The 25,002-nt window shown below is 40.3% G+C and overlaps 3 protein-coding genes across 3 annotated transcripts in view; 2 read left to right on the forward strand and 1 right to left on the reverse strand.

The window, feature by feature from the left end:
* The window catches only part of LOC103769640 (cytochrome P450 2K4-like), a 7,413-nt gene extending 7,153 nt beyond the window's left edge, over positions 1 to 260 (forward strand). The window contains exon 9 of the mRNA XM_008936856.1: positions 73 to 260. Coding sequence (XP_008935104.1) covers positions 73 to 260 — 188 coding nt within the window. The remainder of the gene's footprint in view (positions 1 to 72) is intronic.
* Positions 261 to 3,275: 3,015 nt separating this feature from the next.
* Positions 3,276 to 19,491, forward strand: LOC103769641 (cytochrome P450 2K1-like). Its single transcript, XM_008936857.1, has 10 exons — positions 3,276 to 3,461; positions 5,145 to 5,307; positions 6,437 to 6,586; positions 6,844 to 7,004; positions 7,795 to 7,968; positions 8,745 to 8,886; positions 9,554 to 9,738; positions 9,942 to 10,083; positions 12,219 to 12,391; positions 19,384 to 19,491. Exons 1-10 carry the CDS (start codon positions 3,276 to 3,278, stop codon positions 19,489 to 19,491), a joined length of 1,584 nt encoding a protein of 527 aa, XP_008935105.1.
* A 1,397-nt stretch (positions 19,492 to 20,888) lies between these two features.
* On the reverse strand, positions 20,889 to 24,347 carry CENPQ (centromere protein Q). The gene is made up of 8 exons (XM_008936858.1): positions 24,195 to 24,347; positions 23,576 to 23,630; positions 22,830 to 22,944; positions 22,498 to 22,566; positions 22,007 to 22,136; positions 21,651 to 21,770; positions 21,317 to 21,394; positions 20,889 to 21,017 (listed from the first exon to the last, which is right to left on the reverse strand). Exons 1-8 carry the CDS (start codon positions 24,345 to 24,347, stop codon positions 20,889 to 20,891), a joined length of 849 nt encoding a protein of 282 aa, XP_008935106.1.
* Positions 24,348 to 25,002: the final 655 nt, after the last annotated feature.

A 25,002-nucleotide genomic window follows, 5' to 3' on the forward strand; every position in this document is an offset into this window, starting at 1 on the left:
CTCTCCTCCTCTCCTCTTCTCCAAAAGCAGCTCCTACTGACTTTCTCATGGCCATTCTGCATTTTGTTTCAGGGCGGAGGATCTGTGCTGGAGAGACTCTTGCCAAAATGGAGCTCTTCCTCTTCTTCACTAGCCTCCTGCAGAGGTTCACCTTCCACCCTCCCCCTGGAGTTTCCATCTCAGATCTGGACCTCTCTCTTTCCACCAGGATCACCACCCGTCTAGTGGCTTATAAGCTCTGTGCAGTGCCACGTTACTAGGGCTGTTCTTAGCCATCTTCTTCTCCTGAAACACTCAGATGAACTTCCTGTGTCTCTAGTCCCACATGGAAAGTTGGTAGTTCTGAATCCAGTAGAGGATTTTTAGCCCAGCCTCACCTTGGCTTAAAGCTGGAAGTGTCTCTCCCACCATTATTGCAGGTTGCAGTCCTGACTTCCAGTCACTCCTTGAAAGGGAAGGTGATGGCCATTATGAGGACAAATCTCATCAGGGACATAGCAAAGTCCATTTCACTCTGTCCTTCCCTACAATTTTCTCCTTGATGAGACTGAGACCAGTCTCTGGGCCAGACCTCAAAAGGTACTGCACTGATGTCCACGCACACACAAATCCACGGGTGTTCCTCCTCCACACCTCCATCACGGCTGTAGCCATACTGCCTAGTGAAGATTGTCCATGACACCATTTGTCCCTGCACCAGAGCCCTGGATGCAGATGTACACACAGAAATATAACTGAGCAGCTCAGCCTGAGAGAAGGAAACACAAGGTGTTCACCTGGTGAAGAACTGCAGTGCAGACGCATAGAGGGCTCTCAGGTGATGTCAGGTGGTTTTATGCTAAATGGGAGTTCAAATTAATTACTTTGCTACAGAATAATGTACATATTAATGATGACAATAAAAACAAGGAGTAATAAAAAAATCCTTCTCTGTTTCAAATCAAACTGTTGCCACTGTTGCCTTCAAATCTGGGAAGATCTTTCACCCTTGAAATGGCTTCTGGGGACATGTCCTTGCCTGAGACAAATAAGCATTGTTGTGCTCTCAGGGGGAACTGGGCAAACCAGTTCTGTGGCACCTCTTAGGCCTCTGCAACTTCTTTTTCATACAGCTCTGATGTAGCTTTTTAGTCACAAGAAGTACTCTTAGACTCCAGTAAGGTTTTTGACACTGCCTGCTCTAAGATCTTCATAGACAAGCTGTCGATGAATGGACTGGATGAGTGGACAGTCATTCAGTCATTCAGACTCAACAGTCTGGAGAAATGGGTTGACAGAACCACCACAGATTTCAATAAGGAGAAGTGCAAAGTCCTGCACCTGGGGAAGAACAATGCCAGGCACCAGTACATGCTGGGGGCTGCCCAGTTGGAAAGCAGCTTGGCAGAAAAGGACCTAGGGGCCTTGGCGGACATCAAATTGAACAGGAGGCAACAATGTGCCCTTGCCACAAAGAAAGTGATGGTATCCTGGGCTGACTTAAGAGCAGTATTGCCAGCAGGGCAAGAGAAGTTCTCCTTCCCCTCAAGTCAGCACTGGTGCAGCCACACCTGGAGTGCTGTGTCTAGTTCTGGGATCCCCAGGACAAAAGTGACATGGACATACAGGAGAGAGTCCATCAGAGAGCCCTGAAGATGGTTAAGGGACTGAAACATTTGTACTAGGCTGAGAGAGCTTGGAGTGTTTAGCCTAGAGAAGTCTCAGGGAGATCTTATCAATATCTCTAAATATCTGAAGGAACAGTACAAAGAAGACAGAGCCATGTTCTCTTCAGTGGTGCCCAGTGATAGGACAAGAGGCAAGTGGCACAAACTGAAACAAATACATTACCTCTGAACATGAGGAAGCACTTTTTTGCTGTGAGAGTGATTGAGCACAGGCACAGGTTGCTCAGGGAGGTGTGGAATCTCCCTCCTTGGAGATACTCAAGCCCTGAATGGACATAGTCTTGGGCACCTGGCTCTAGGTGGTCCTGCTGAGCAGGGGAGTTGAACAAGATGACCTCCAAAGATCCTTTCCAACTTTAACTATTTTGTGATTATGCGATTTAAAACTCCCAATTAATTTGATTGAAACAGAATGTCCTGGCTTGAGTTAGAACAGAACTGATTCTGTTCAGGGATTTTGCTCCTCAGCTCCATCTCTTCTAAGTAATTCCACTTGCTGAAGTTAAATGTTCACAGACAGTGTCTGCTTCTAGGAGTGGTAACACTTGGTGTTTAGAGTTACTACTGAAGATTGGTGTGTGCAGAAAAGCTCTTCCTCGTGCTTGCTCACCTGCAGACCAAGGTCACTGCTCAATCTTGTGTGTCATGTGGGGGTGCAGAAAGTCAAAGGTCACACCTGCAAGGAGGAGTAGACAGGACAGGTGATCCTAAACTGACTGAGGAAGAATTCTATTCCATGTATATCATATTCGATATAAAGCTGAGGGATCATGAGGGTCAAGCTTCTTCTTCAATGGCCAGCATCTGAGAAGAACTTTGTTCTGCCTTCAAACCCGATCTGTATGTTCCTGAATCTGGTTCCAGAATCCAGCTTCTGAATCTGGTTCCCATCTGACAATAATACCGGTCTTCCCCAGTGCCTTCCCACAGCATCCATAGTGACAGTGACATAACTTCCAGCAGGAGGGTTGTGTTCAATACTGGGTTTGTAAGTATTCCATTTTATTGTTATTTTCATTAAAGCTGTTTTAGTTTTCTAATCCATAAGACTCTCTCCATATTCTCTTTTGGAAAAGGAGGGGGATTAATAGACAGCATGTGTCATTCCTTTAGTGGCCAGTCTGGTCCTGACCCTTGACATAGAACTATAAGCTTTAAAAAAAAAAAAAATCTGTGCAACTCATCACTCTGGCATTCTGGCATTCTGATTTCAGTTCTCAGAGTATCAAGGCTGTGCTAGCACTAATAATCAAAATATAATAAATCAGTAACCTGAAGAGCCTGCAATATTTATGACCTTTATACCAAGCACCAGGTTGATGACCTGTGATCCTCCATGTTCTTGGACTCTTTCATTCTTGGACAGTGACCTAGTCACACGCACTTGGCTAGCAAACATTTACCTGCCACTGTCCTATACTGAGGATTCATTAACAAGCACAGGGGGAAGAGAGCAAAACCAGTGACCAATCACAAGAAAAACGTACCCTTCACTGGGAGAGAGGTTTGTGGACTAGCACAGGCATCTCTCACAGGAAGCTTTTGCCGGAGGACAAAGAACCAGAGTCTACATTTTCTCTTCTGTGTCAGATATTTGGCTGAATAGAGATGGACTGGAGCAGCTTCATTTCCACTGGTTTAGTGTTCTTCTTGATTTTTCTCTCCTTTCTGAAAATGAGAGGTTTCTGGAGTAACCACCAGAGGAAGAATTTTCCTCCAGGACCAAGAGCACTACCTATTATTGGAAATCTGCATTTGTTTGATTTGAAGAGACCCTACAGGACTTATCTACAGGTAGTCATCTTTTCTACTGGACCCCTAATCGCACATACTGCCAAATAATAAACTCTCAAATAATAACAAGTGCTCACCTTAATTTTGTGGTGATTTTGGGAAAGCTCTAACTGAATAAGGAGTGATTTTGATACATGCTCTAATACCTTCCACATATTGATGTCTGAAGTTGTGATTGCAGCTTTCCACCTTCACTGATTAACAGCCCTTCTTCTCACCTTCTCCTTTCTTCCCCAAAAACTGAAGGCAGCTTTATTTTCTTAATATGCAGGGCCAACTGTTGCCAGAACATACAGTAAAGATGTAAGCAAATCAAAGTAATACATCTTTTGATTTTCCTCTAGTGCTTTCTTGACCTAGTTTATATACAGCTTTCCTGATTTTGAGTCAGAAGACTTCTGTGATTCTGCTCCTTTCTTAGGGTTATTTCTACTTAAGTATTGAAATTATACATCCTCCTTCCTGATGATTTTAAAAGCAAGATTTGCACCTGTATATCTGTATGTATTTTACATCAAAAGACTGCTCAGATGCAGTACTTGGAAATCACTGTAGCTATCCAATGCAGCCTATTTGTGCTGGCAAAAGCAAGCTCCATCTCTTTTCAGGTCAACTAAAACATGTCTGTGCTGTAATCCTAACGGAGGAGGATGATTCTCTGACCTGAGCTTAGCTCAAGGTTTAATGTTCACACATACTTAGTGTGTAAATGCAACTGGAGACCGTGTGCTCATCTTGTGCATCACCACTGGAAGCACTAGAAAGTCCTTACTGGAGAACACCCTTTGGAAAGATCATACTCTGCCACAGCTACAGCAGTCTGGGATAAGAGTAGCACCATCAGAGAAGCTACTCTTAATTCAGACACATGTCACTGTGGTTATTTCATGTAGTTGTCTGGGCTTGCTTGTCAGTGGCTAAACATTTTGCTTCTTGATTCTAAAGAGTTGCTTCTGTGCAAAAAAAAGAGTTTGCTCTGTGCAAAAAGACTACAAAATCAGTGTAGTCAGGAGAACCCCTACTGCCAAGAGAATCAGGAACACTGAGTTATATGAAAATAAATCTGCTTGTACAAGCTAAAAAGATATCAGCTTAGGACAAACACTGTCTCTGAAACAGATTCATGGTGGATGTAGTCATATATAACAAGTGAAAGTTTACCTAGTGCTAGATCCTGGCCCAGAAACACACTGGATTTTTAAAACAACAATGGTAACAATAGTTTAAACAGATTTAGTCTGTAAAAAATTAAACACAAAAACATAAAGATCATTGTGAAAACATGAGTCAAAAATTCAATTTACTGGAATTTCTTAAGGAAGACTGGATGACTTGGAGATGTTAGGTTAACAGTTGAACTTGATGATATTAAAGGTCTTTTCCAACCTAAACAATTCTAGGATTCTATGAAGACAAAACTGTCAGCACAATCCTTGACTCTCTTGGGGTTTCAGCTGTTAACATTTCTGCTTGGTTTAGCACAATGGGACTCCACTCCTGACTGCCATTTAGGAATTATCCATCATAATACCTGGCACAGTCACATCATTTAAATCAATTCCAATTACTTAGGAAAATTTTAGTAACTAAGAGGCAGGACAGGAAAATAAGCAGCATTAAAAGGGTGGTGAATTTGTTTGTAAGCTGTAAAAGCTGCAAATCACTGTTACCTTCTTCCGACAGCTGTCAAAAATATATGGTCCAGTCTTCAGTGTTCAGATGGGGCAAAGGAAAGTAGTTGTCATTTCTGGGTATGAGACAGTGAAGGAAGCTCTTGTAAATCAGGCAGATGCATTTGCAGAGAGACCTAAAATCCCAATCTTTGAAGATTTGACCAGAGGAAATGGTAAGTTGGTTTTACTTTTCTTTATCAACTTGACTTACTCAAAACGTTTTTCCCCACAGGTGAAGCAGATGTCACTTTGGGTCATCAGCCATATAAGGCACTGGAAATAGGGAGGAATTTCATTGACCTCAGTTCATGCATTTAAATCTGAAACAACTGGGAGTGACAAAATGACCATAACTCTAACAGTAACCACAGCGACAGATAATGGACAGTGTCACACTTTCAGGATCTAGAACATAGGCATGCATGCCAGGGAAGTTATTTCTAGGTCTCATGATATGGTTCTGGACTTCTGGTGTTTCAGGATTGTCGTAGACCCTCCCTCTCCTGAAACCAACATTGGATCACTACTTCTCATGTCAGGTGATGCTTCTAAAACCTAAATGTGGCAATAGAGTGAAATATATATAGAATTTGGGCTCTATTTTAATAAAAGAAATACTGTGTACTGAGGTGGGTTTCCAAACGAGAAATTTACACCCAAACTTCATTCTATTTTTGGATGGAAGTTTCATATTTACACTTCCAAAGACCCTCGGACAAATTCAGGAATAATTCTGAGAACATTTTGACTACAACTTTTGGTCACATTATTGCATGTAAGCTTTCTTTAGTTTTTTTTTATGTTACTGTATGTAAGATTTCTTTACTTTTTTTCTTTGAAAAGAATGTAACTAAAAACATTAGTTGCATATTGTAACAATTTCTTTGAAAAACATGACTGAGAAGGTTTTAAGATGCTACCAAAATTTGAGACATTTATGCCCAATTATGTTTCTCCTGCAGTCCTCAAAGCCATGAGATCTCAGCTCAAATTCACTTCCAAAGAATGATGATCAGCAGCTGCAACTTGAATTTTCAATATTCTCTTTCAATCACAAGCATCTCTCAGAGATATATATTATTCTTGGAATTTGATTAAGTACCTCTCAAATATTCTATCATCTTTTTTTTTCTTTTTTCTTTTTTCTAGACCTGAAAATACTTCATGAAAAGTTGTGTTTTATCTCAGCAAGATGCAATTTAGCTTATTTTAAAAGTAACTGTTATTGAACATCTACATTATTTGTCTACAGATTAGTTATTTAAAATCTTCTGTCACCTTGAAATGTTCTTTCTGTGCCAGGGATTGTTTTTGCTCATGGTGAAAACTGGAAGGTGATGAGAAGATTCACTCTCACAGCCTTACGAGACTTTGGAATGGGGAAAAAGGCCATTGAGGACCGCATTGTGGAGGAGTATGGGCATCTGGCAGACATCATCGGGTCCCAAGAAGGTGGGTAGATGATTCATTCTTCAAACCCCTAAACTTTGTTCACGTACTCAGAGGCTTGCAGTAACTTTCTCAAGTTCAGTCCTTTTTAAGAAATGTCACTTTGATGAATGTTTTTGTCTTGGCATGGTATTCTGACGTTGAGTGATAATAATAGCAATTAATTCTAACAAATAAATAGCAATAATTGATGTTAAATTTGCACTTTCAAATAACATCTCTTGCCACTAATGTAATATATTCTTTTGTTCACTGTACAGGAAAGCCCTTTGATGCTAGTAAAATAATTAATGCAGCAGTCGCTAATATAATTGTGTCAATTTTACTTGGCAAACGATTTGACTATGAAGACTCCAGATTTATGAGACTTCTACATTTGACCAATGAAAGCATGAGGCTTGCTGGGAAACCTTTGGTTGCGGTAATGACAAACAACTTTATATTTCTGTTCCACAGAACACAGTAATACTGGTAGTGAATAGTTTCTAGTCAACAGAAAAATTTTAGACTCTGAGACATAATAGGTTTACAAGCACTTTCTGGAGCAAAACAAAGCTGGAGAGAGAGTCTGGGAGTCTTGAAGCCAACAATCAAACCCCCAGTCTCTCAAAAATGTACTTAAGCTATAGTTTGGAGAGCTGTGCATGAGCAGCAGGCTCAGCATTCCCCAAAAATACAGTTCATGTGGATGAAGTGGCCAGGTAAAACAGCACACTCTCAGAACATGGGGCAGGGAGAAGCTATAGAGAATGTGGTCTACCTGGGCAAGGAGCCCTGGTATGAAATTTATTTTCCCATGCTTCTAGTACACTGAAATGTCTCAATGAGTAATCAATACTCTCTGATACTTCCATGCAATGCTGCCACACACCAGATTCACTTCTGTTCCTTTAGGCTTTGAAACAGAAAAAAAAAGAGAAAAAAGTCAACTGAAGGGCTGGCTGAAACAATAAAAAGATGTTGTTGCAGGTGTTTGAGTCTGACACGTATACTACAGCCAAACAGTAATTTGGGACTGACAGTTTTCCTTGTATTCAATGGTCCTTGATTCTACCATAATCTGTCCAGTCACTTTTTCATGTTCTAAAGAACAAGATATTAACAGGAAGTCTTTGTCTCTACAAAATGGGCACAATATTATTAGTTTGTTTCTGTAGTGTTTTCAGACCTTTTGGCTGATAAATTCACTCTAACATCCTTCACTCCTGTAGATGTACAACTTCTTCCCAAGTCTTGGATTCCTACTAAGGGCTAACAAAACTCTCCTCCGAAACAGAGATGAATTCCATGCTTATGTAAAAGTTACTTTTCTAGAACATCTCAAAACTCTGGACAGAAATGATCAAAGGAGTTTTATTGATGCTTTCCTCGTTAAACAGCAGGAGGTAACTGCATCTTCTATCATTTAATTCAGTTTTTATGCTTATATGAAGACAACTACAATTTCCTTTCAGTCCTTACAGCTATATTTCTTTAGGGAATCTATCTTGGACAAAACTGATACAAAAAACTGGTAGAACTGAAGAGGTATTCCACTCTGTTGTAGTTCCAAACTCTTAAGCAGCAAATATTTATCCTTATTTATGCTTTTCTTCAGACTATATCATTATCCTTACAGAGGCTCCATCTTTTTATCTCCTCTCTCGGTTGTCCTAGCCCTCTGGCTCTTTCAAAAACATAATGCATTACAGAACAAAAGCACAACCTGGGCTTTCTTTGGGTCCTTATTTGAAATATCTGATATATCTGGGTTACCTTCTTCATAGAGAAACCAGCTTTCTTTGCAGCTGGCCCCAGTAAATGCAGAGAGCATGCAAAATATAAACCCTATTTTAAGACTTCTCCAAGTACAAGCCCAAAGCTCTTCTGATTCTTAAAAAAATATATTTTTTTTAAATATATGATTTATTTCTTAGTAAATGGTTAGCTATGTAAATTACATTTTCACAAAGAAAGCTTTAAGTTTTCATCCTTTTATCTCAACCATTCCTTCCTATGTTAAGACTTCTCCAGGTACAAGCCCAAAGCTCTTCTTATTCTTAAAAAAATATTTTTTTTTTAATATAGGATTTATTTCTTAGTAAATGGTTTGCTATGTAAATTACATTTTCACAAAGAAAGCTTTAAGTTTTCATCCTTTTATCTCAACCATTCCTTTCAGGAGAAATCCACTACCAATGGGTATTTCCATAATGGCAACTTGCTAAGCTTGATGAGCAATTTGTTTACTGCTGGTGTTGAGACAATTTCCACCACACTAAACTGGAGCTTTCTGCTAATGCTAAAATACCCTGAAATTCAGAGTAAGTGGTCTTACAATAGATGCTATTGTACTCAGTGCATTAGGAACTGAACAGGAACATAGAGGGTTAACATATTTGATAATAAGTTACAAAAAGCCAAGATTTCCAGCTAAACATTGTCTAGGTGTAGCTGTGCCCTGTGGTTCAGACCCAGTGAGGAGCACACTAGTCAATATACCAGTAAATTATAAACAGAATTCATATGGGTCAGGTCCTTTGCTCAGTAAAATCTCATTAATTAAAATTAAGAGAGATGTCCTGGTTTGGACGGTGAAAACCAAAAGCCTGTGCAGATGTTAAATGAACTGTACTGAAGCTTTAAATACCTGAGAAAAATCAGGGAATTGCTCTTTGTGTGACATCTTCATTCCAGTTCATGGTACAAGGTTGTTAGGAGTCAAGTGGGGTTTTTGAGACACCTCTCAACAAGAAACTTTAAACAAAAGAGAAGGTAGAAAAATACAAGTTTTTATTTTTATTATTGGTAAAGAAATAATCAAACTCTACAGTTCTGTCCACACCCATTATTGCTAAAAGGAAAAAAAAGATTTTAAGAGAATTTATAGTTTTTCCTTTAAGGTGTTTTAGACTTCCCACCAGTAAAGTACAGTATGCCTCAAGGATGAATGAGTCCATGGCTCTTTCTTATAGTGGATTGTTCCTTCAGGAAAAGTCCAAGAAGAGATAGAGCAAGTGATAGGGTCAAACCCCCCACGGATCGAGCACCGAACTCAGATGCCATATACAGATGCTGTCATCCATGAAATTCAGAGGTTTGCCAACATCCTGCCATTGGATTTGCCTCATGAGACTGCTGCAGATGTCACTCTCAAAGGCTATTTCATCCCCAAGGTGAGACAAACTGTGAGATTGTTTCTTCTAGCATTTCTTCTTTATAAAATCTGGTTAATGTGACGAACATGAACTCTCTAATGAAGTCATGTTACTGCAGTCAGAATAATCTCTTTCTCTAGGCTGCCAGTCTTGAAGTTTTATTGCCATTACTGCCACCACAATATTTGCCCATGGATTACTCCCACCAACTTGTTTTGCAGGGAACTTACATCATCCCCTTACTGACCTCAGTCCTGCAAGACAAATCACAGTGGGAGAAACCAGACATGTTCTACCCTGAGCACTTTCTGGACGCCAGTGGAAAATTTGTGAAGAAAGATGCTTTCATGCCTTTTTCAGCAGGTGCCTTCTCTTTCCCATTTACTACTGTGGCAAGTAGCGATCTTAGACAGGAACCACTAGTGCCAGTAGTTTTTTTTGTTACTGAAGCCTGGCCTCTACACTGTCTTCTTCATGGAACCAGTTCACAGCTCATTTTTCAAAAATTGACACACCTCTGATAAGACAGAACACTCCCAAATGTCTGCTAATTCCTCTAGCCTCTGGATGTCACTGGTTTATCAGCTAGTAGTCAATGATTATAAATGAGAATTTGTAGTGCTGCCTTAAATATGAAGGATGTTTTCAGCAAATTCCATGATGGTTTAGATAACACATTTCTACATTATAACCTATAGCCCACAACCACTCTATGGCTTGGGCTCTTTTGTCTCTGTTACCACACCCAGCTGCATGTCAATGACCACACACAAAGCACACAGCACAGGCAGCTTCAGTGTGTTTCCTGGGGAACTGTGTCTCATTTTTGCATGTCTCTTACAAAAAAATACATGAATAATCTTGGCTGGGATCAAGGCTTCATGTACTGTGCCAACAAGTAGGAGTTGCCTTATAGAAAATCCCAAATTCTGTGTAAAATCAAAGGACAGAAAGGGGTTGCCTTCTAGACATCCACAACCTCTCTGGGCAACCTAGTCCAGAGTCCTGCCACCCTCCTACTGAAGAACTTCTTCCTAAGATCCAGTCTAAATCTACTCTCCTTCAGTTTAAAACCATTTCCCCTTGTCCTGTCTCTGCACACTCTTGTGACAAGTCCCTCTCCAGCCTTCCTGGAGGTTCCCTTCAGGCATTGGCAGGCAGTGATAAGGTCCCCCTGGAGTCTTCTCTTCCCCAGGCTGAACAATCCCAGTGCCCTCAGCCTACCCTCATAGCAGAGATTCTCCAGCCTCTGGATCATCTTTGTGGCCTCCTCTGGACTCATTCCAGCAGATCTATGTCCCTTTTATAGTGGGGACACCAGAACTGGATGCAGTATTCGAGGTGGGGTCTAATAGAGCAGAGTAAAGGGAGAAAATCTTTGATCATTTGCCAGACCATGGGCATTTCCAATGCCCATGGTGACTTCTCTGGTATTTCTCCTGCTTTGCAGAGTCTGTCATTGCTCAATTAAGTTCCTATATGTCATTCTCTGGCTATCTTATCTAACGTATCCACAACACTCTGCATTTTTTATAGATCCTATTTGTGTATTTTTAACTATGCATGATATTTTATTAAGTTTCTTTCTTGTCATGCTCCACACCCAAAATTTAGTAAATATTTTTTTTTTCATTAAGCAGTTTATGATACTTCCAGTTCACAGGCCTTCTGTTTTCAGATTTATGTCTGGATGTCCTAGCTGAAGGCACATCCAGGGAGTGTCAGGTCTGGGCATTCCCTCGAGGGCTTATTTCATAGCACAGCTACACAATAGCTCTTAATTTTCCACTTTCTGTCATACAAAGGGGGTAAAATGAAATTTTAGTTCATGTCTTTGCTAGTTCTAGCCTTGAACCACCATGTTCTTATTAAGGCAGTTTACAAGCTGTTGGATTTGACCAGGACTGAGAAAAATGTCTATTCACAGCCTTTTGAAGAAAGACTTATTTTAGCTGCTCCATAGATTATCCCCACAACCTTCCTCCTCAGTCCCACTTCAATAAGCATTTGTGAGTCTCCAAGGTCTTTTCTGACAAATTTTAATATACAAAATTGCTTGTGACTAGACTAATAGAGCCAAAGTCTAGACTAAACCAGCTAAAGTTGGTCTGGGATCCAAAAATTGAATGAAGGAAAGGAAAAATCTGAAAATGAAGAAAAGTAGAAATATTATTGAAAACTAGAATTAAGGAATTCAGATTTGTACACATTCTCTCTGCAAGCATTTAGACAAAGGAAAAGGAAAAAAAGAATCACCAGGTGGCTTTGTTATCCTACTTCTGAAGTCCAAGTATCTTCTCTTGGATGTTTCCTGTACTCAATAGACTTTTAAGAGCTCCCGTGTTGTTTATTCATAGCTAAGATTTGACATCTCGGGTGTTCTGGATCCCCACTGATCTTCCTCAGAATAAGAGCTGCTCAGAGGTTTGTACTTATTCCAACTATTGAAGGAGCAGCTCCCACTGACTTTCTCATGGTTGTTCTGCATTTCATTCCAGGGCGGAGGATCTGCGCTGGAGAGACTCTTGCCAAAATGGAGCTCTTCCTTTTCTTCACCAGTCTCCTGCAGAGGTTCACCTTCCACCCTCCCCCTGGAGTTTCTATCTCAGACCTGGACCTCAGTCCTGCTATTTCCTTTAACGTCATCCCCAAACCCTATAAAATGTGTGCTGTAAGGCGTTTCTAGAGCTCTAATCTGCATCAGTTTGTTTAAAAAATGTTTAAATTCCTTTTTCATGACATTTGCCTTCTTAATTCATTGGCCAAAATAATTCACAACATTAGATCTTAATGAAGGCTTTTACTTCAAAAACAAAGTGGTGTTCTTTATTTTTTATTTATCAGGGGAGGGCATAAGTGGACCAGAAGTGTGGACTAATTGATGACTCATTGATTAACCTATTAGAACGCCTAATCTGGGGTACCTAATCTGGGGTAAACAATATAGACCCTTTAAAATATAGCTGTCAGGCTGGGGGAACAAATCCTGTGCCACATAAACCCCTTGTTCATGCTTCAGGTAATGTAGATACTTCAAACATCTGAGTGTTCAAATGGACACTGCTAGAGACACTCAAAAGTGAAACACTCAAAGAGAAACACTCAAAAGTGAAAATAATACAAGAACCAAAAAATTGCATGAGTGGTTGCATAGTTTTTATTTTTAGGAGCATATTTGCCCTCCTGAATTCTTCTAAGGTAACAATTTCCTTTTCATTTTAAGGAAAAATTCTACAAAGGAGTAGTAAACCTCATTTTGATCTGTTCATTTTAGTTTCTGGATTCACAAAAGTGTTAGATAGGAAATTTAGCCTGAGGTTTCCCTTTGTTTACAAATTTCAGGAGGCAAAGAATTTTAAAACTTACTTTCCAATCCAGGCTGCAGAGCAGGTGTAGGTGAGAACCTTGCCAACATGGAGCTCTTCCTGTTCTTTACAAAAGTCCTGCAAAAGCTCATATTTTTCCAACCCTTGGAGCATCCACTTCAGGTCTGAGCAAAGTAAGGTCCAACAGCCTTTCAGGAGACATTTTAGGATCTGTGTGCTGGTGGCAGAAGTCTATTTTTTCCCCCACCTTTTGTGAACACTTACAGATGTCTCAAAATCTATACTTCAGCCAGGCTGTTGTAAACAGTAAAAAGTTGCCCCCCCTTCTGGTGGAGCACAGACCAGAAGAGCAATGCAGAAGAATGGTCAGGCTTACTGGGTACAATAGAAGAATACTCCTACGTATCTCTGTGGTGGTCCTTGAGCCGTACATCCTCATGTTGTTATCCCCTCTGAAGTGCCAACTGTTCTAATCATGCACCCTCATCACTGGGTAGCATTTTGCATCTCAGGGGGAGCAACTTTAACAAAACAGACCTGCTGTACTGGATGTTGTAGTACTCCAGATCCTCTGTTTCTATTTCATCCAGGGCTCCTGGGAGAAAAAAAATAATGTAACTTCCAGGCCATTTCCATTGCTGTCTTCTGTGTGTCCCTCTTCTGAGCTGTTTGCCCTTGGAGAAGACAATGTTTTTCATCAGATGGCTGATACCTGTGAAAATTATGATTTAATTATCTTTGCCAGGAATAACATTTTTTTTTTCATTCTTTGCTCATGGATTTTAAGTTAAAAACATTTATGAAAATATGAGTGTCCAATGAAGGCAAGGGCTCAAAAAGGGAATCACTGTAGAAAAGGTGTTAGAAGTTGGTTATCATTTTTCATTTTCTGAATCTATTCTTTCTCATATCATCAAACTACTCAAAGCAGATCAGATGTTTGCATTTCTTGCCCCATTAGCATTTAAACAAAACATAATTATCTCAATAATATAAGAAATCCAGAGTAACAAGAAGATTCTGAAGGCATAGAAAGAATGAGATAATTGAAAGCATGACTGCTGTGCATGAAGAGGTGGGAGGTGATACGACTGCACTTCTTACTGAGAGTTTTTTGTACAAAACAGCTCATCTTATCTAATTGTCTTTGTACACATTGATTCATGTGACCCCCATCAAACTACTATCTGAGGCTTTTCCATGTATTTATCTTCGAAGACAGAACTAGATGAAAATGAACTTTTTAGTCTAATGTTTCAGAAAACCAAACAAAACTACCAACCAACCAAAGCAAAACAACAAAAATAACCCACACACAAACTAAACCACAAAAAAACCACTCACTTTAAGCACTGTTTTTCCCCTTGGGGGCTTGGAGACAAAACTATGAAAAGCAGTTATTTTTTCATGAGTGAAATAGGCCCCTCTTCTTGATATGACTTCTTGCCAGCAGTTGCCAGCAGCTCTTGAGAGGCTAAACTCCCATTTCTAGGTCTTTACTGATTCAGAAGAATGTGGACATCATCTGAAAGATGGCAATGCTAGAACGTGCATGAGCTACAGCACAGTTGCTTCATGTTTGCAGAATGCTATGATGAAGAACATCATGGAGGCTGTAGCTCCTCCAGGTGAGAGCCACACATTCAGAAGAAGGCAGAATCCAGTTGTACTAGAAACAGGATATTCATTCCCTTCTAATGTTCACCAGAAAATCCCACAGTTCTAATTACAAGACTATTTAATCTGTTGGTCTGCCTAGTTCCCTTGGACAGTTTGGGTACATTACTCTCAGACATACCAGCAGATTGGCTGCATCTCACCCTGAGAAGAAACAGAAACTCTCCCTCCACCACGTGATACTTGCACCTATAAAGTGGCAATTTCTTCTTTAATTGTTAATTCTCTCCCATTTCCCTACTATTTCCTGTTGACTTTCTTCCAACGACGGAATGCTACAACCAAGTCAAACTGCCCCGGAAATTTATTGCACAAGCACAGATGCACCTGCCACAGCCTACCATAGCCAAAGAAAGAACACCTGCAACCTTGCCACATAGATCCTTTCTCAGGGAAAGTCTGTAAGCCAAGTTGACTTGAGCCCAGAAGGTCATTAAGATTTTTCCTAAATTTTTCCTTAACTGGATAACCTCAGTAAATAAAACATTCATTCATGGCAAAAAGCTAGTGCTTTTGTAACAAACCTTCTGACTTGCCTTTAAACACTACATAAAAACTGCCTGCAAATTCCAGCTGGCAGAGGGCTCCCACCTCCTGGCAAGAGTAAAAGGAAGCTACAATTGACTGAGAGCCAAAATAGCCCTGGGTTGATAATACTTCAAGCCTCCACGTCTGCTCTCTCCCCACAGGCAGCCTGGAAGTCAGGTGGTCCTCTTGGTTCAGGTCCAGCATCCTCAGGGTGACACCCAGACCCATCAGGGCCCTTCAGCTGACTGCTGGTGCAGAGAACATTGTTGTTACTGAGCAATCACTACAAGGTGTGTAGGGGACCTCACCAGAAATGGTGGTGGTCATCTCTTTTCTATGTGCTTACTGTTTGTCCTGGCTCTCTTATTGACTATGTAAAACAGGAAGTCCCTAGAATTGCAGAGAGAATTTCCCCCAAATCAAAGTCTTTCATATCATTGGAAACCTGCTCATCACAGATCAGAAGGGGTCTTCCTAGATATTTCTAGTGTAAACCTTGTTTTACATCCTACTGTCCCACCATGCAGCCAATGAACACTTGTGGTGATGCTCTCTGTCTGTATTTCAAGCCAGGTGCAGAATGACTTGTATTAAACAGAACTCCACCTAAAAGTGCAACTGGAGGAAAACTTCAAACACTGCATAATCCATTCTTTACTCTAGATGCTCTTTGTCACACCACCACATAACTTCTGATTTCTCTTTGAAGTGTTTTTGGCAATTAAAAGGGATCACCCCGATTATGAAGCATTTATATAATTTTGGGACTAATACAAAAAGCATGAGCAGAAAAGAAGGGGTTATGGAGAGGCAGCATGCCTCTGTGAGAATCTGTTATGAGGACACACATAGATGTGGCACTTGGGGACATGGTTTAATGGTCATGGTAGTGTTGGGCGATGGTTGGACTTGGTGATCTTAGAGGTCTTTTCCAACATTAATGATTCTATAACATCAAAATATCTAGACTGTGGCCACAGTCCACTCCAGTACTAAGCCTGTAGACCCAGGTCTGTTACTTTTTCTTTCATGAATGAAAAGTCAGCTTCTCTTTACATGGCAGATGGCTCTTCATCTCTCGGCAAAAATTCTTGGAGTAGATGGAGGAAATAAATCCACTTCCATGAGATTTTGAAATTCCTATCAACACCTTTCTGAAGGCAGCCTTCTCTGAACTGCCACTGCTCTTTCCTCCAGGACATTTATTTGCCTAGGCAGCCTGAAATTCTGTCTTTCATACAGCAAGATCCTACATTGCGTGACCACCTCAGTCTCTTTGCTGAGGTACCTCTGCTTATCAGGTGGTTATTTTCTGTCCTCAACTCTAACAGCCACTGGATGTAGTTACCTGGAAAATACCTCCCTCTTAATACAGGATCTCCACAGCTTCTGTAAAAAGGGTCTGATTGGGCTGAATGAAATGGAATTTAGAGTAAGAGATCTGACCTCATCATTACCAGGAATCAAGAAAAACAAGGATTATTATCTTGATATATTGAGTTTTTCTAAAATACTGGACTGCCTGAAACCCAGACTGGCCTTTGAGTCAGAAGCACATAGACCCGTGCACCTGCTCACACACTAACAAAGCACTGTGCTTCCCTGAAATTCCCACTTTTCTATGGTCTTGCAGAAATTCTCTGTTGTATGCTCCCTCCTGCCAGCAATCTCTACTTTGCTCAAAAAAAACCCCAAACATATTCAGTTCCTAAAAACTGATGAACTAGAATCCTAGCTTGGTTTTCCAAACCCAAATCTGCCAGCCCTGTGTGAGTGATTCAGATACACATAGTGCTTTTCAAATGTCAGGGCACATAAAAGTGACATTCTTCTATTCCATGCAGTATGAAATCCAAAAAGCTGAAATAATAATGAAATATTTGAATACTAGTGAAATGAAATGTCTCAGTCCACCTTTTTGCCCTCCTTTTATAAAATTTTGTACTTTTTAGTCCAGGACCTGCTGATAATTAAAAATCCTTTGTGCCTACAAGGACTTGTGCCTCCAACTCTGCTCCAGGCATGGATTTAGCAATGGGAGATGTCTCCCATTAATACGGTCCTGTCAGGTACACACTACAAGTCAATCTGCCGTGGAATTAGCCCATGAATGTGCCAAACATTCCTCCTCAAAGATCTGCAGGCATCCAGTCCTTCCAAAGGTCCATGTACATAAATTACCTTTCTCACTTACTTGGGCCATTGTTAGTTCACCCATTAGATCACACTGTGGATGATGCTGAAGGCTGCAAGGAAGAAAACCAGCAAGCCACTCAGTTGGGTACTATGTGAAGCTTTGGAACACCATGAAGCCAGAATTCACATTATTTGAATTTTTAGCAGCTTGACAGCTGCTGTTCAGAGGCTCCCTGGCAGCTGTTTGGCCAGCAATATGCCACTGCTATGCTTCTAGTCCATGTTGTCTGGATCAAAGGAGGTCTGAGTGACAGCATTGACATGAGTCAAGCCAGTAGCTTAGAGGACAGGCAAACCTTGGAGGAAGCAAGAGTCTCTTGGGTATCAACTAATCTTCTTTTTTACTTGAATCTCTGTCAGATGCACTTTTTCCTCTCTTGCTTTCTAGAATAGACCTCTTGGGTATGTGCTGTCTGCATCAAACCCTCTCAGCAATGGAGCCAATTACTCAGCTTTCATATACACCCTTGCTGTCAATACCAGAAGAAATAGGTAGAAAATAGCATGAACAGGTCCCCATTTCCTCCCCAGGAAAGTACTTCCCCTGAAGCTCACAGCTCATTTTCTCAAGTAGAAAGACTGACCTAATCTTATTTGTCCAACAGACCAACACCTCAAATCTTTCCCTTTCAACCCATGGCTTGTCTCTCTTTCTCTTTTGTTCTGTTTCCCAAATTTAGGAACTAATCTACACAGCTTCACAGGGTCCTCTTACCATCACTTGGATTCTATTCTGCCTTTGGCAGGCCTGTCAGCCATGGAAGGAGAGCAGAAAGGTGGAGGACACAGTCTACTTCTCACTTCAGCTTTAGTTGAGTTCAGTTTTCCTTGTCAAAAGGATTCACATCCCACTCCCAGTTACATCCATTCAAATCCAAAAGGTGAAATTGTGGTGCAAACCAGTAATGTCAATAGATTCACAGGAGTGCAGGATAATTCAGCTTGGAAGGGACTGCAGGAGTTCAAAACAGTCAGTCATAAGGTCTCCACCTCACTCCACCTGGAGTCTTGCATTCAGCTCTGTAGTCCCCAACATAAGAAGGACATGGATCTGTTGGGGCAAGTCCAGAGGAGGGCCATGAAGATGATCAGGGGGATGGAACACCTCCCCTACCCTCCTAGGATAGAGAGGCTGAGAGTTGGGGTTGTTCAGCCTGGAGAAGGCTCTGGGGAAGATCTTATTGCAGCCTTTTGGCAATTAAGGGGGCCTATAAGAATGTGGGAAAGGGACTTTTTACAAGGGCGTGTAGTGAGAGGACAAGGGGTAACAGCTTTAAACTGAAAGAGGGGAGATTTAGATTGGATTGAAGGAAGTTCTTCACCATGAGGGTGGCAAGGCACTGGAAAAAGTTGCCCAGAGAAGCTGTGGATGCTCCATCCCTGCAAGTACTGAAGGAGAGGTTGGATAGAGCAACCTGGTCTTGTGGGAGGTGTCCTGCTTGTGGCAGAGGTGGGAACTAGGTGATCTTTAAGTTCCTTTCCAACCCAAACCACTCTGTGGCTGAGAGTCAACATGGATAAGTCACTGCTTCTGTCTGCAAAATTTTTAGAGAATTATAGAGTGATGTGAAAACAATGAGACTTATTTCTACCCCCAGGAGCATTTGCAAGGCCTATGGAGTCATTTATTGATAGAAATTGTTAAAATTACTTCTAGCAAGCCCTTCAGACTTGTGATAAAACACCTTTGTGCTGAAGTTAAAATCAGAAAGATTTTTTATCCAGCCTTTGTATGTTTAGCTCTACCAGGAGTAGAAGAGAAAGAGATTTGTAGATATGCACCTTGAGCATCCAGGAGACACACAGTAGGAAGGAGACAGATTTCTTCCTATATTGGATATTAAAATGCAGAGAAAACTGCAAGGAGCAGTCTGAATTAAAGAAAAACTTTACAAAGAAGTGTTTTCATTTCACATTCTTAACTTCACTCTTTTAGGCTATCTTAGGAGAGAGTCTTGAGGACTTAAACCAAAGCAGACAGATGGAGTTGGAGATGTCAGAGGGTTTTCCTGTGGAAATCCCAGAAGCTATAAAGAAGGAGTAAGTCTTCAGTTATTAATATTTCAGCTTGCCTTGTATGGAAGCTGTAGATCTCCACCTCCTACTTACTGCCCCTTTCCAAACTTCCTTTTTTCTTAAATAAAAAAACAAACCAACAATGTCTATGTGGTTCATGAAGTTCAAAATCCACACAGTAAATTGCTCACCAGTAGATTGGTCTGAATGAAAGCAAAGGAGTGTATCTTAACAAAAATTAAGATAGTTGGCTTGCAAGAATATCATTAACTCATAATCTGGATTACTTTACTTTGGGGTAGTGGTTAAATCAGTAAATGCTTCCCTTGTCAAGTGATTAAAAATCCGAGAAATATTTCTCAAAGTATTTATATACTTTTTTTCCTGTGATTCAGTATGAATCAACTACTTAGCCCGGTGTTCCTGATGTTACATGTAGCAACTACAGAGAGGCTTTTAATCTCTCAAAGGAGCAGACAGATAATTAGCTCATGTCTCATTAAGAGAGCAGCTTGTAAACAAAAGAACAAGTGTTTCTGTGGTGAGTCGAGATGAAAAGCTTGGCTGCCTTCCAGCAGATAATTTGACAGAAGAAAGTACTTCATAACAACTGAGTCTTTAAAGGGAGAAGCTCTAGAACAGGAAAAGATAGAGGTGATATTAAAGGGTCCAGAAAAACAGAATTTTTACTCAGTTTTCATTCCTCTAAATTGAAGAATATGACAATTAATGAAATCAAGTGGGGACATAACTCTGAGATTAGAACTTTGCTCTTTAATATTCTTATTTCCTTTCCCCAACCACCTGGATAAAAACAAAGACATACACACCTGGTTTGAGTGATAAATATGAAAATGTATTTAAAAATGCTGGACATTTGATAAGAAGTTTTTAATTTCTTGTGATGGAGTTTTTTTATTAAAAAATGGTAAGAAAGTTGAACAGAGGATTTACAACTCAGCATTAGATAATCATATTTTTACTACGTTTCAGGTTTAAAGAGTATCTAACTCTAAAACTAAAGTTCATTTGGCAAGAGATACTGCCTTCAGCTATTTACAGGTGTGATATACAAGTCCAAATATAATGGAATAAGTTGCCTTACTCTACAAAAATGCCCAAATAAACCCAAGATCCATTTCCCTCTCTTCTACTATATATCATTAGAAGTCCTCACAGATTCAAAAATGAAAAACCAAACCCCAAAACCTTGACTGAGCACTTAAATGACTAGAGTCCCAGAATGCACCTACAGATTTAGATATCAATATTCACAGAAAGTGTTTAACAGAAATTCAGCAGTCACCACAGCAAAGCCACTAGGAAGAAAAGGCTGGTTCCATGATCAGCATCCTGCTGCTCTGCCTTATCAGAGTCCTGGCCTATGTTATCTCCTTCAAACGTGGCTCCATGTGTTTGGGTTTCTCAAAGGCAGTCAACCTTCTCATAGGTCTTTTCAATGAGGGTTAACATGTTCTTCAAGTCAGCTGACTGCTGAATAGCGTTCAAATCCTTTAAAAGGCCTTTCTGATTTTTTATCTTCAAAATTTCTTCCTAAAGAAGGAAAGAAAGAATAATAGACAACAAATAAAGACAACTTTTGTTGAGTCCAAGGGAAATTTCACTTTCATGCAGGGTTCCTAGGAATGACATATGACCCATTAAATGGCAGGTTTCCTGAGATTTCAGTGTTTTTTTTTTAAATATAAGAGGAAAGAGAAGGGGGGAGGGAAGGAAAGGGAAAAAAAAGAAACTTTCTGATATTTCAGTATTTTCAGAGGTTAAGTGATAAAACACATTCTGCTGCCTTCCTTCTCATAGTTAAGGTGCCTCTGAAAACATTTCATGCTCACCTGCAGAATGGGTGCCTGTAAACTGCGCTTGGGGAGCTCTGGAAGGCGGAGTACTCCACTGTCATTTATCTGGAGTATCTAGAAAGTGAAAAAGAGAAGGAAAAAAGTAATCCAAAAAGAAACATCAGGCACACAAGTAGGAAAACAATCTGTCATTATCCAACTTCTGAAAACTAAACTGAATTTTGCAGCTGAAGTTGGAAAGATCTAAAAGATACATTCCCAAAGCAAACAACAGCTTCCTTACATGAGGGTCTGTGCAGAAACAGCTTGTACAGGATAGCTCTGGAAGCCAGTCCCCACTCCTCTAGGATCCCACACCTATTGTAAATACCTTTGTGGCCTTTTTTTCATCTTCCTCTAACTGCTTCTTGAGCACCTGGATTCTGTGCTGCAGTTCCTGCGTGGTTCCTTCAACGCGTTCTGCTGATCGCTCAACCTCATTGATTTCTTCCTGACACAAAACAGACCAGAGGAAAGTTGACTTTGGAGGTGAGGAGCTCACTCAGCTGAGTCACTGACAAAACATCCCAAGAGATACACTGCTTTGTAGCCAAGGTGGGTGACCGTGATGAACAGTGGACAACCCCTCCATGAGAGCACAGGCATGAGCAACAGTTCATCTACTAAAAAGTTACAACACACTGAGCAGCAGCAGCAGACAGGTAAGATAATTTTTCCCTTTCATACCTGCAATTTTACCAAAGTCTCTTCGTTTGTCTCCAGCTTTTCTTTCTCTGCCATTTTAAGGCTCAGGACATTCTTCAGGTTGCCCAGCTTCCCTGGAGGCACCTTTAAAGTCTTGAAAAAGCTCATCATCCTTTATTTCAGAAAAAGGAAAGCATGATTTGTTTGGAGTTCTTGCAAAACAAGAAGAAAACTGACTTATGACTTATCTGGGGAAAAACTAAACTCAGTTTAGCCCAGTTGGTGCCAGTGAAGTAAGAGGATCTTGACAGAAAAACAACCTGCCTTGAATTATTTTCCAAAAGTCTCAGTCTCCATGTTTCCATGTTGATAAGAGCCTGGTACACCAACACACACACACACAAAAATTCTCACTCAGACATATGTAAGAGTCTCTGATTGCTCCCAGAGGCAATTCTCTAAGCCTGGTACAAAACAACTGGGTAAATCAAATCCCTTCTCTCCCTTTTTTTGTTTTAACTATAATTCCTTACCTTTCTTTCAGTGCATTGAGGTGCTTCTGTACATCAACTTTTCTCTCATTTTGTTGGCACAGAACAGATCTGGAAAGAAAAAGGCAGAATTTTCATCGCAAGGCCTGCAAGCACAGTGAAGACATCAAGTGAAATGAACATAGTCAGAACTTCCCAAGTCAAAAATCTCCAACTTTGGATAGAAAGTGTCATATCATATATCAGATAAAATATACACAGCCAGCCATGTTGCCCCAAAAAACTCCAAAATTTTCCCAATTCGAGCAATGTTATGATTTTTACTTACTTTCTTGTGGAAACAAGGAAGAACAACCAGGATATTTGGCACTTACAGTATTACTGAATCCATTACTGTCGCCAGGAACTGCCTACTGCTCTCTGAGAGAGTCTGCCAAGATCCTGTTTGAGAACTGGTTAGCTTCACCCTTTTTGAAGAAGCTTTTTCTCCTGTTAACACAAAGGAAAAAAGGAAAAGATATGATTTGTCAAACCTGGATAGCTTTGTGACTCAATTCAGTCAGCTCACAAAAACTTAACAGTTAGGTGATACTTATCATCTGCATGTCACAGGTTGTTTAAAAAGCACAAAAACAGGCCAAGTTATTTCTTACAGCTGTTTCACTCTAAACATTTACTTTCCCAAAATCATTGGTAATACAAGTAAGAAATTCCACAATTACATTTTTGTTAAAAAGTGTGATAATAGACATAAACTAGAAACTCAATGCAGCAGGAGCCTCATCTCTTTTGTATGTTCAATACAACACATGCCAGTCTTCAGACAGAAGGTTAAGAGAGAAGACAACAACCTGTGATGTGAAAGTTAAAATGTTTTGGGTGCTTGTGGTGGAATTTTACAAGAAAATACTACCTGTAAACAAAAGCATACAATTAATACATGCATATACAGCACATATAATATGATGCACACTGGCTGTTGCTTTTCAGAAAGAAAACTTTGAAATTTCTTTTAATGACATGTCAGACATCTGTGATTTCAATGTAACATTTACTTCCTGTGTTCTTCTAAAACACTGAAATTGCACAAGACAAGTGTAAGGAAAGAGCACAATCCTACCTGGAGGATAGTCCCTGTGTTCCTCAGCTTTCCTTTTGGCTGTCTGAGTGACTTGCTGAAGAGAAAAGATGTACAGCAAGTTCAAATTCACAAAAACTTGGTCATTTTAAACGATGTGCTATGCAACCATTCATTCTCTGCTGCATAACCATTCACCAACTAGTAGCAACTCACTACACAAAAGCTGTGAAAGCCTTTAAATGTCAGTGCTTGACAGAGAATATTTTCCAGAACTGAATAAATGTCACCCGAGCTGCATGAACTGTGACTTTATCACTGGTTCAATCAGATGCTAGGTAGCCCTTCAAGACTGCCCAGCCAGCTTGCTGTTGTATGAAAGATCAGGCAACGCTTCCCTCTAGCTGTGGCAGGCACAGCAGCACCCAGCTAGCAATGCTGGAAAGCAGGGAGCAGCTAAGGCTCTCAAAGAGCTGTTCACTGGACGTTTCCTCAAGAGGACTAGGTTTAGCTAATGAAATAGTCTCTATAAATTCCAGTAAAAACTTGGCAAAAATGTTTCTTCTCTTTCTTTGGTTGCTTTTCTAATTTCATTGATCCAAAATGTACTGGTTCTGGAACCACCCCCCTCCCCCAAACCAGTACACAAAATAACAATTACCTTTCTTTTTTGACCTTGTTTTGTTCCTTCTCCACGTGTTCCCTTATTTTTGCTGGAAGTCCCTTGTTGATTTTGTGATTTTGACTTTTTTTTTCCCAATCCCCCACCAGAGGCCTCTCCCATTTTACTGGAAGATACGTGGTGACGTTTCATTATCTGTAAGCTGAATGGAAAAGGATGAAACAAAACAAAACAAACCCAAGTGCCAAAATCCAGCAATTAGAATCCCTACAGTTCAAACCACATGTTAACAAATAAAACAACTGAAATACCCAGTGCTAAATAAGCCCAAATGTTTGCATAGTTGCTAACCCAAAGCCTCAATCTTGCATATTTATTTAAGCATAGCACCACTAAAAAAGCATCCCCGTTTGTCATTTAAAGAAGGATTTACATGTTCCATGTCACCTTCTAAACTTAAAATCCAGCAAGTCTGTATGCTACAGAGCAGCAACAGCAAGGCAACAGCAACTGCACTGAAGACAGTCTAATTTGTTCTTATAGGCCTCCAACAATAGAAATTCTTTATCTTTCTAATGCAGAAAGTGCAGCCATGCTGTCACCAGAACATTTTACCATAGTACCTAGCCATAAAGTTCTTTGCTGTAGTTTAAACCTATAGCTTTTTTCTTGATCACTGTAGAGATGGAAGAAAAGGAAACCATGCAGAAAAGAGTAATCATTACACCCCACTAGCCTTCTCTTTGCTAAGCACGACTCAGGTCATGCAGAGAAAGTCAGCTACAAGCCAGCCGTATGCCCTCATGGCCAAGAAAGCCCATGGTCTCCTGGGGTGCATTCAGAGGAG

The sequence above is a fragment of the Merops nubicus genome, unplaced genomic scaffold (assembly GCF_000691845.1).
Source record: "Merops nubicus isolate BGI_N331 unplaced genomic scaffold, ASM69184v1 scaffold183, whole genome shotgun sequence".
Lineage (NCBI taxonomy): Eukaryota > Metazoa > Chordata > Aves > Coraciiformes > Meropidae > Merops > Merops nubicus.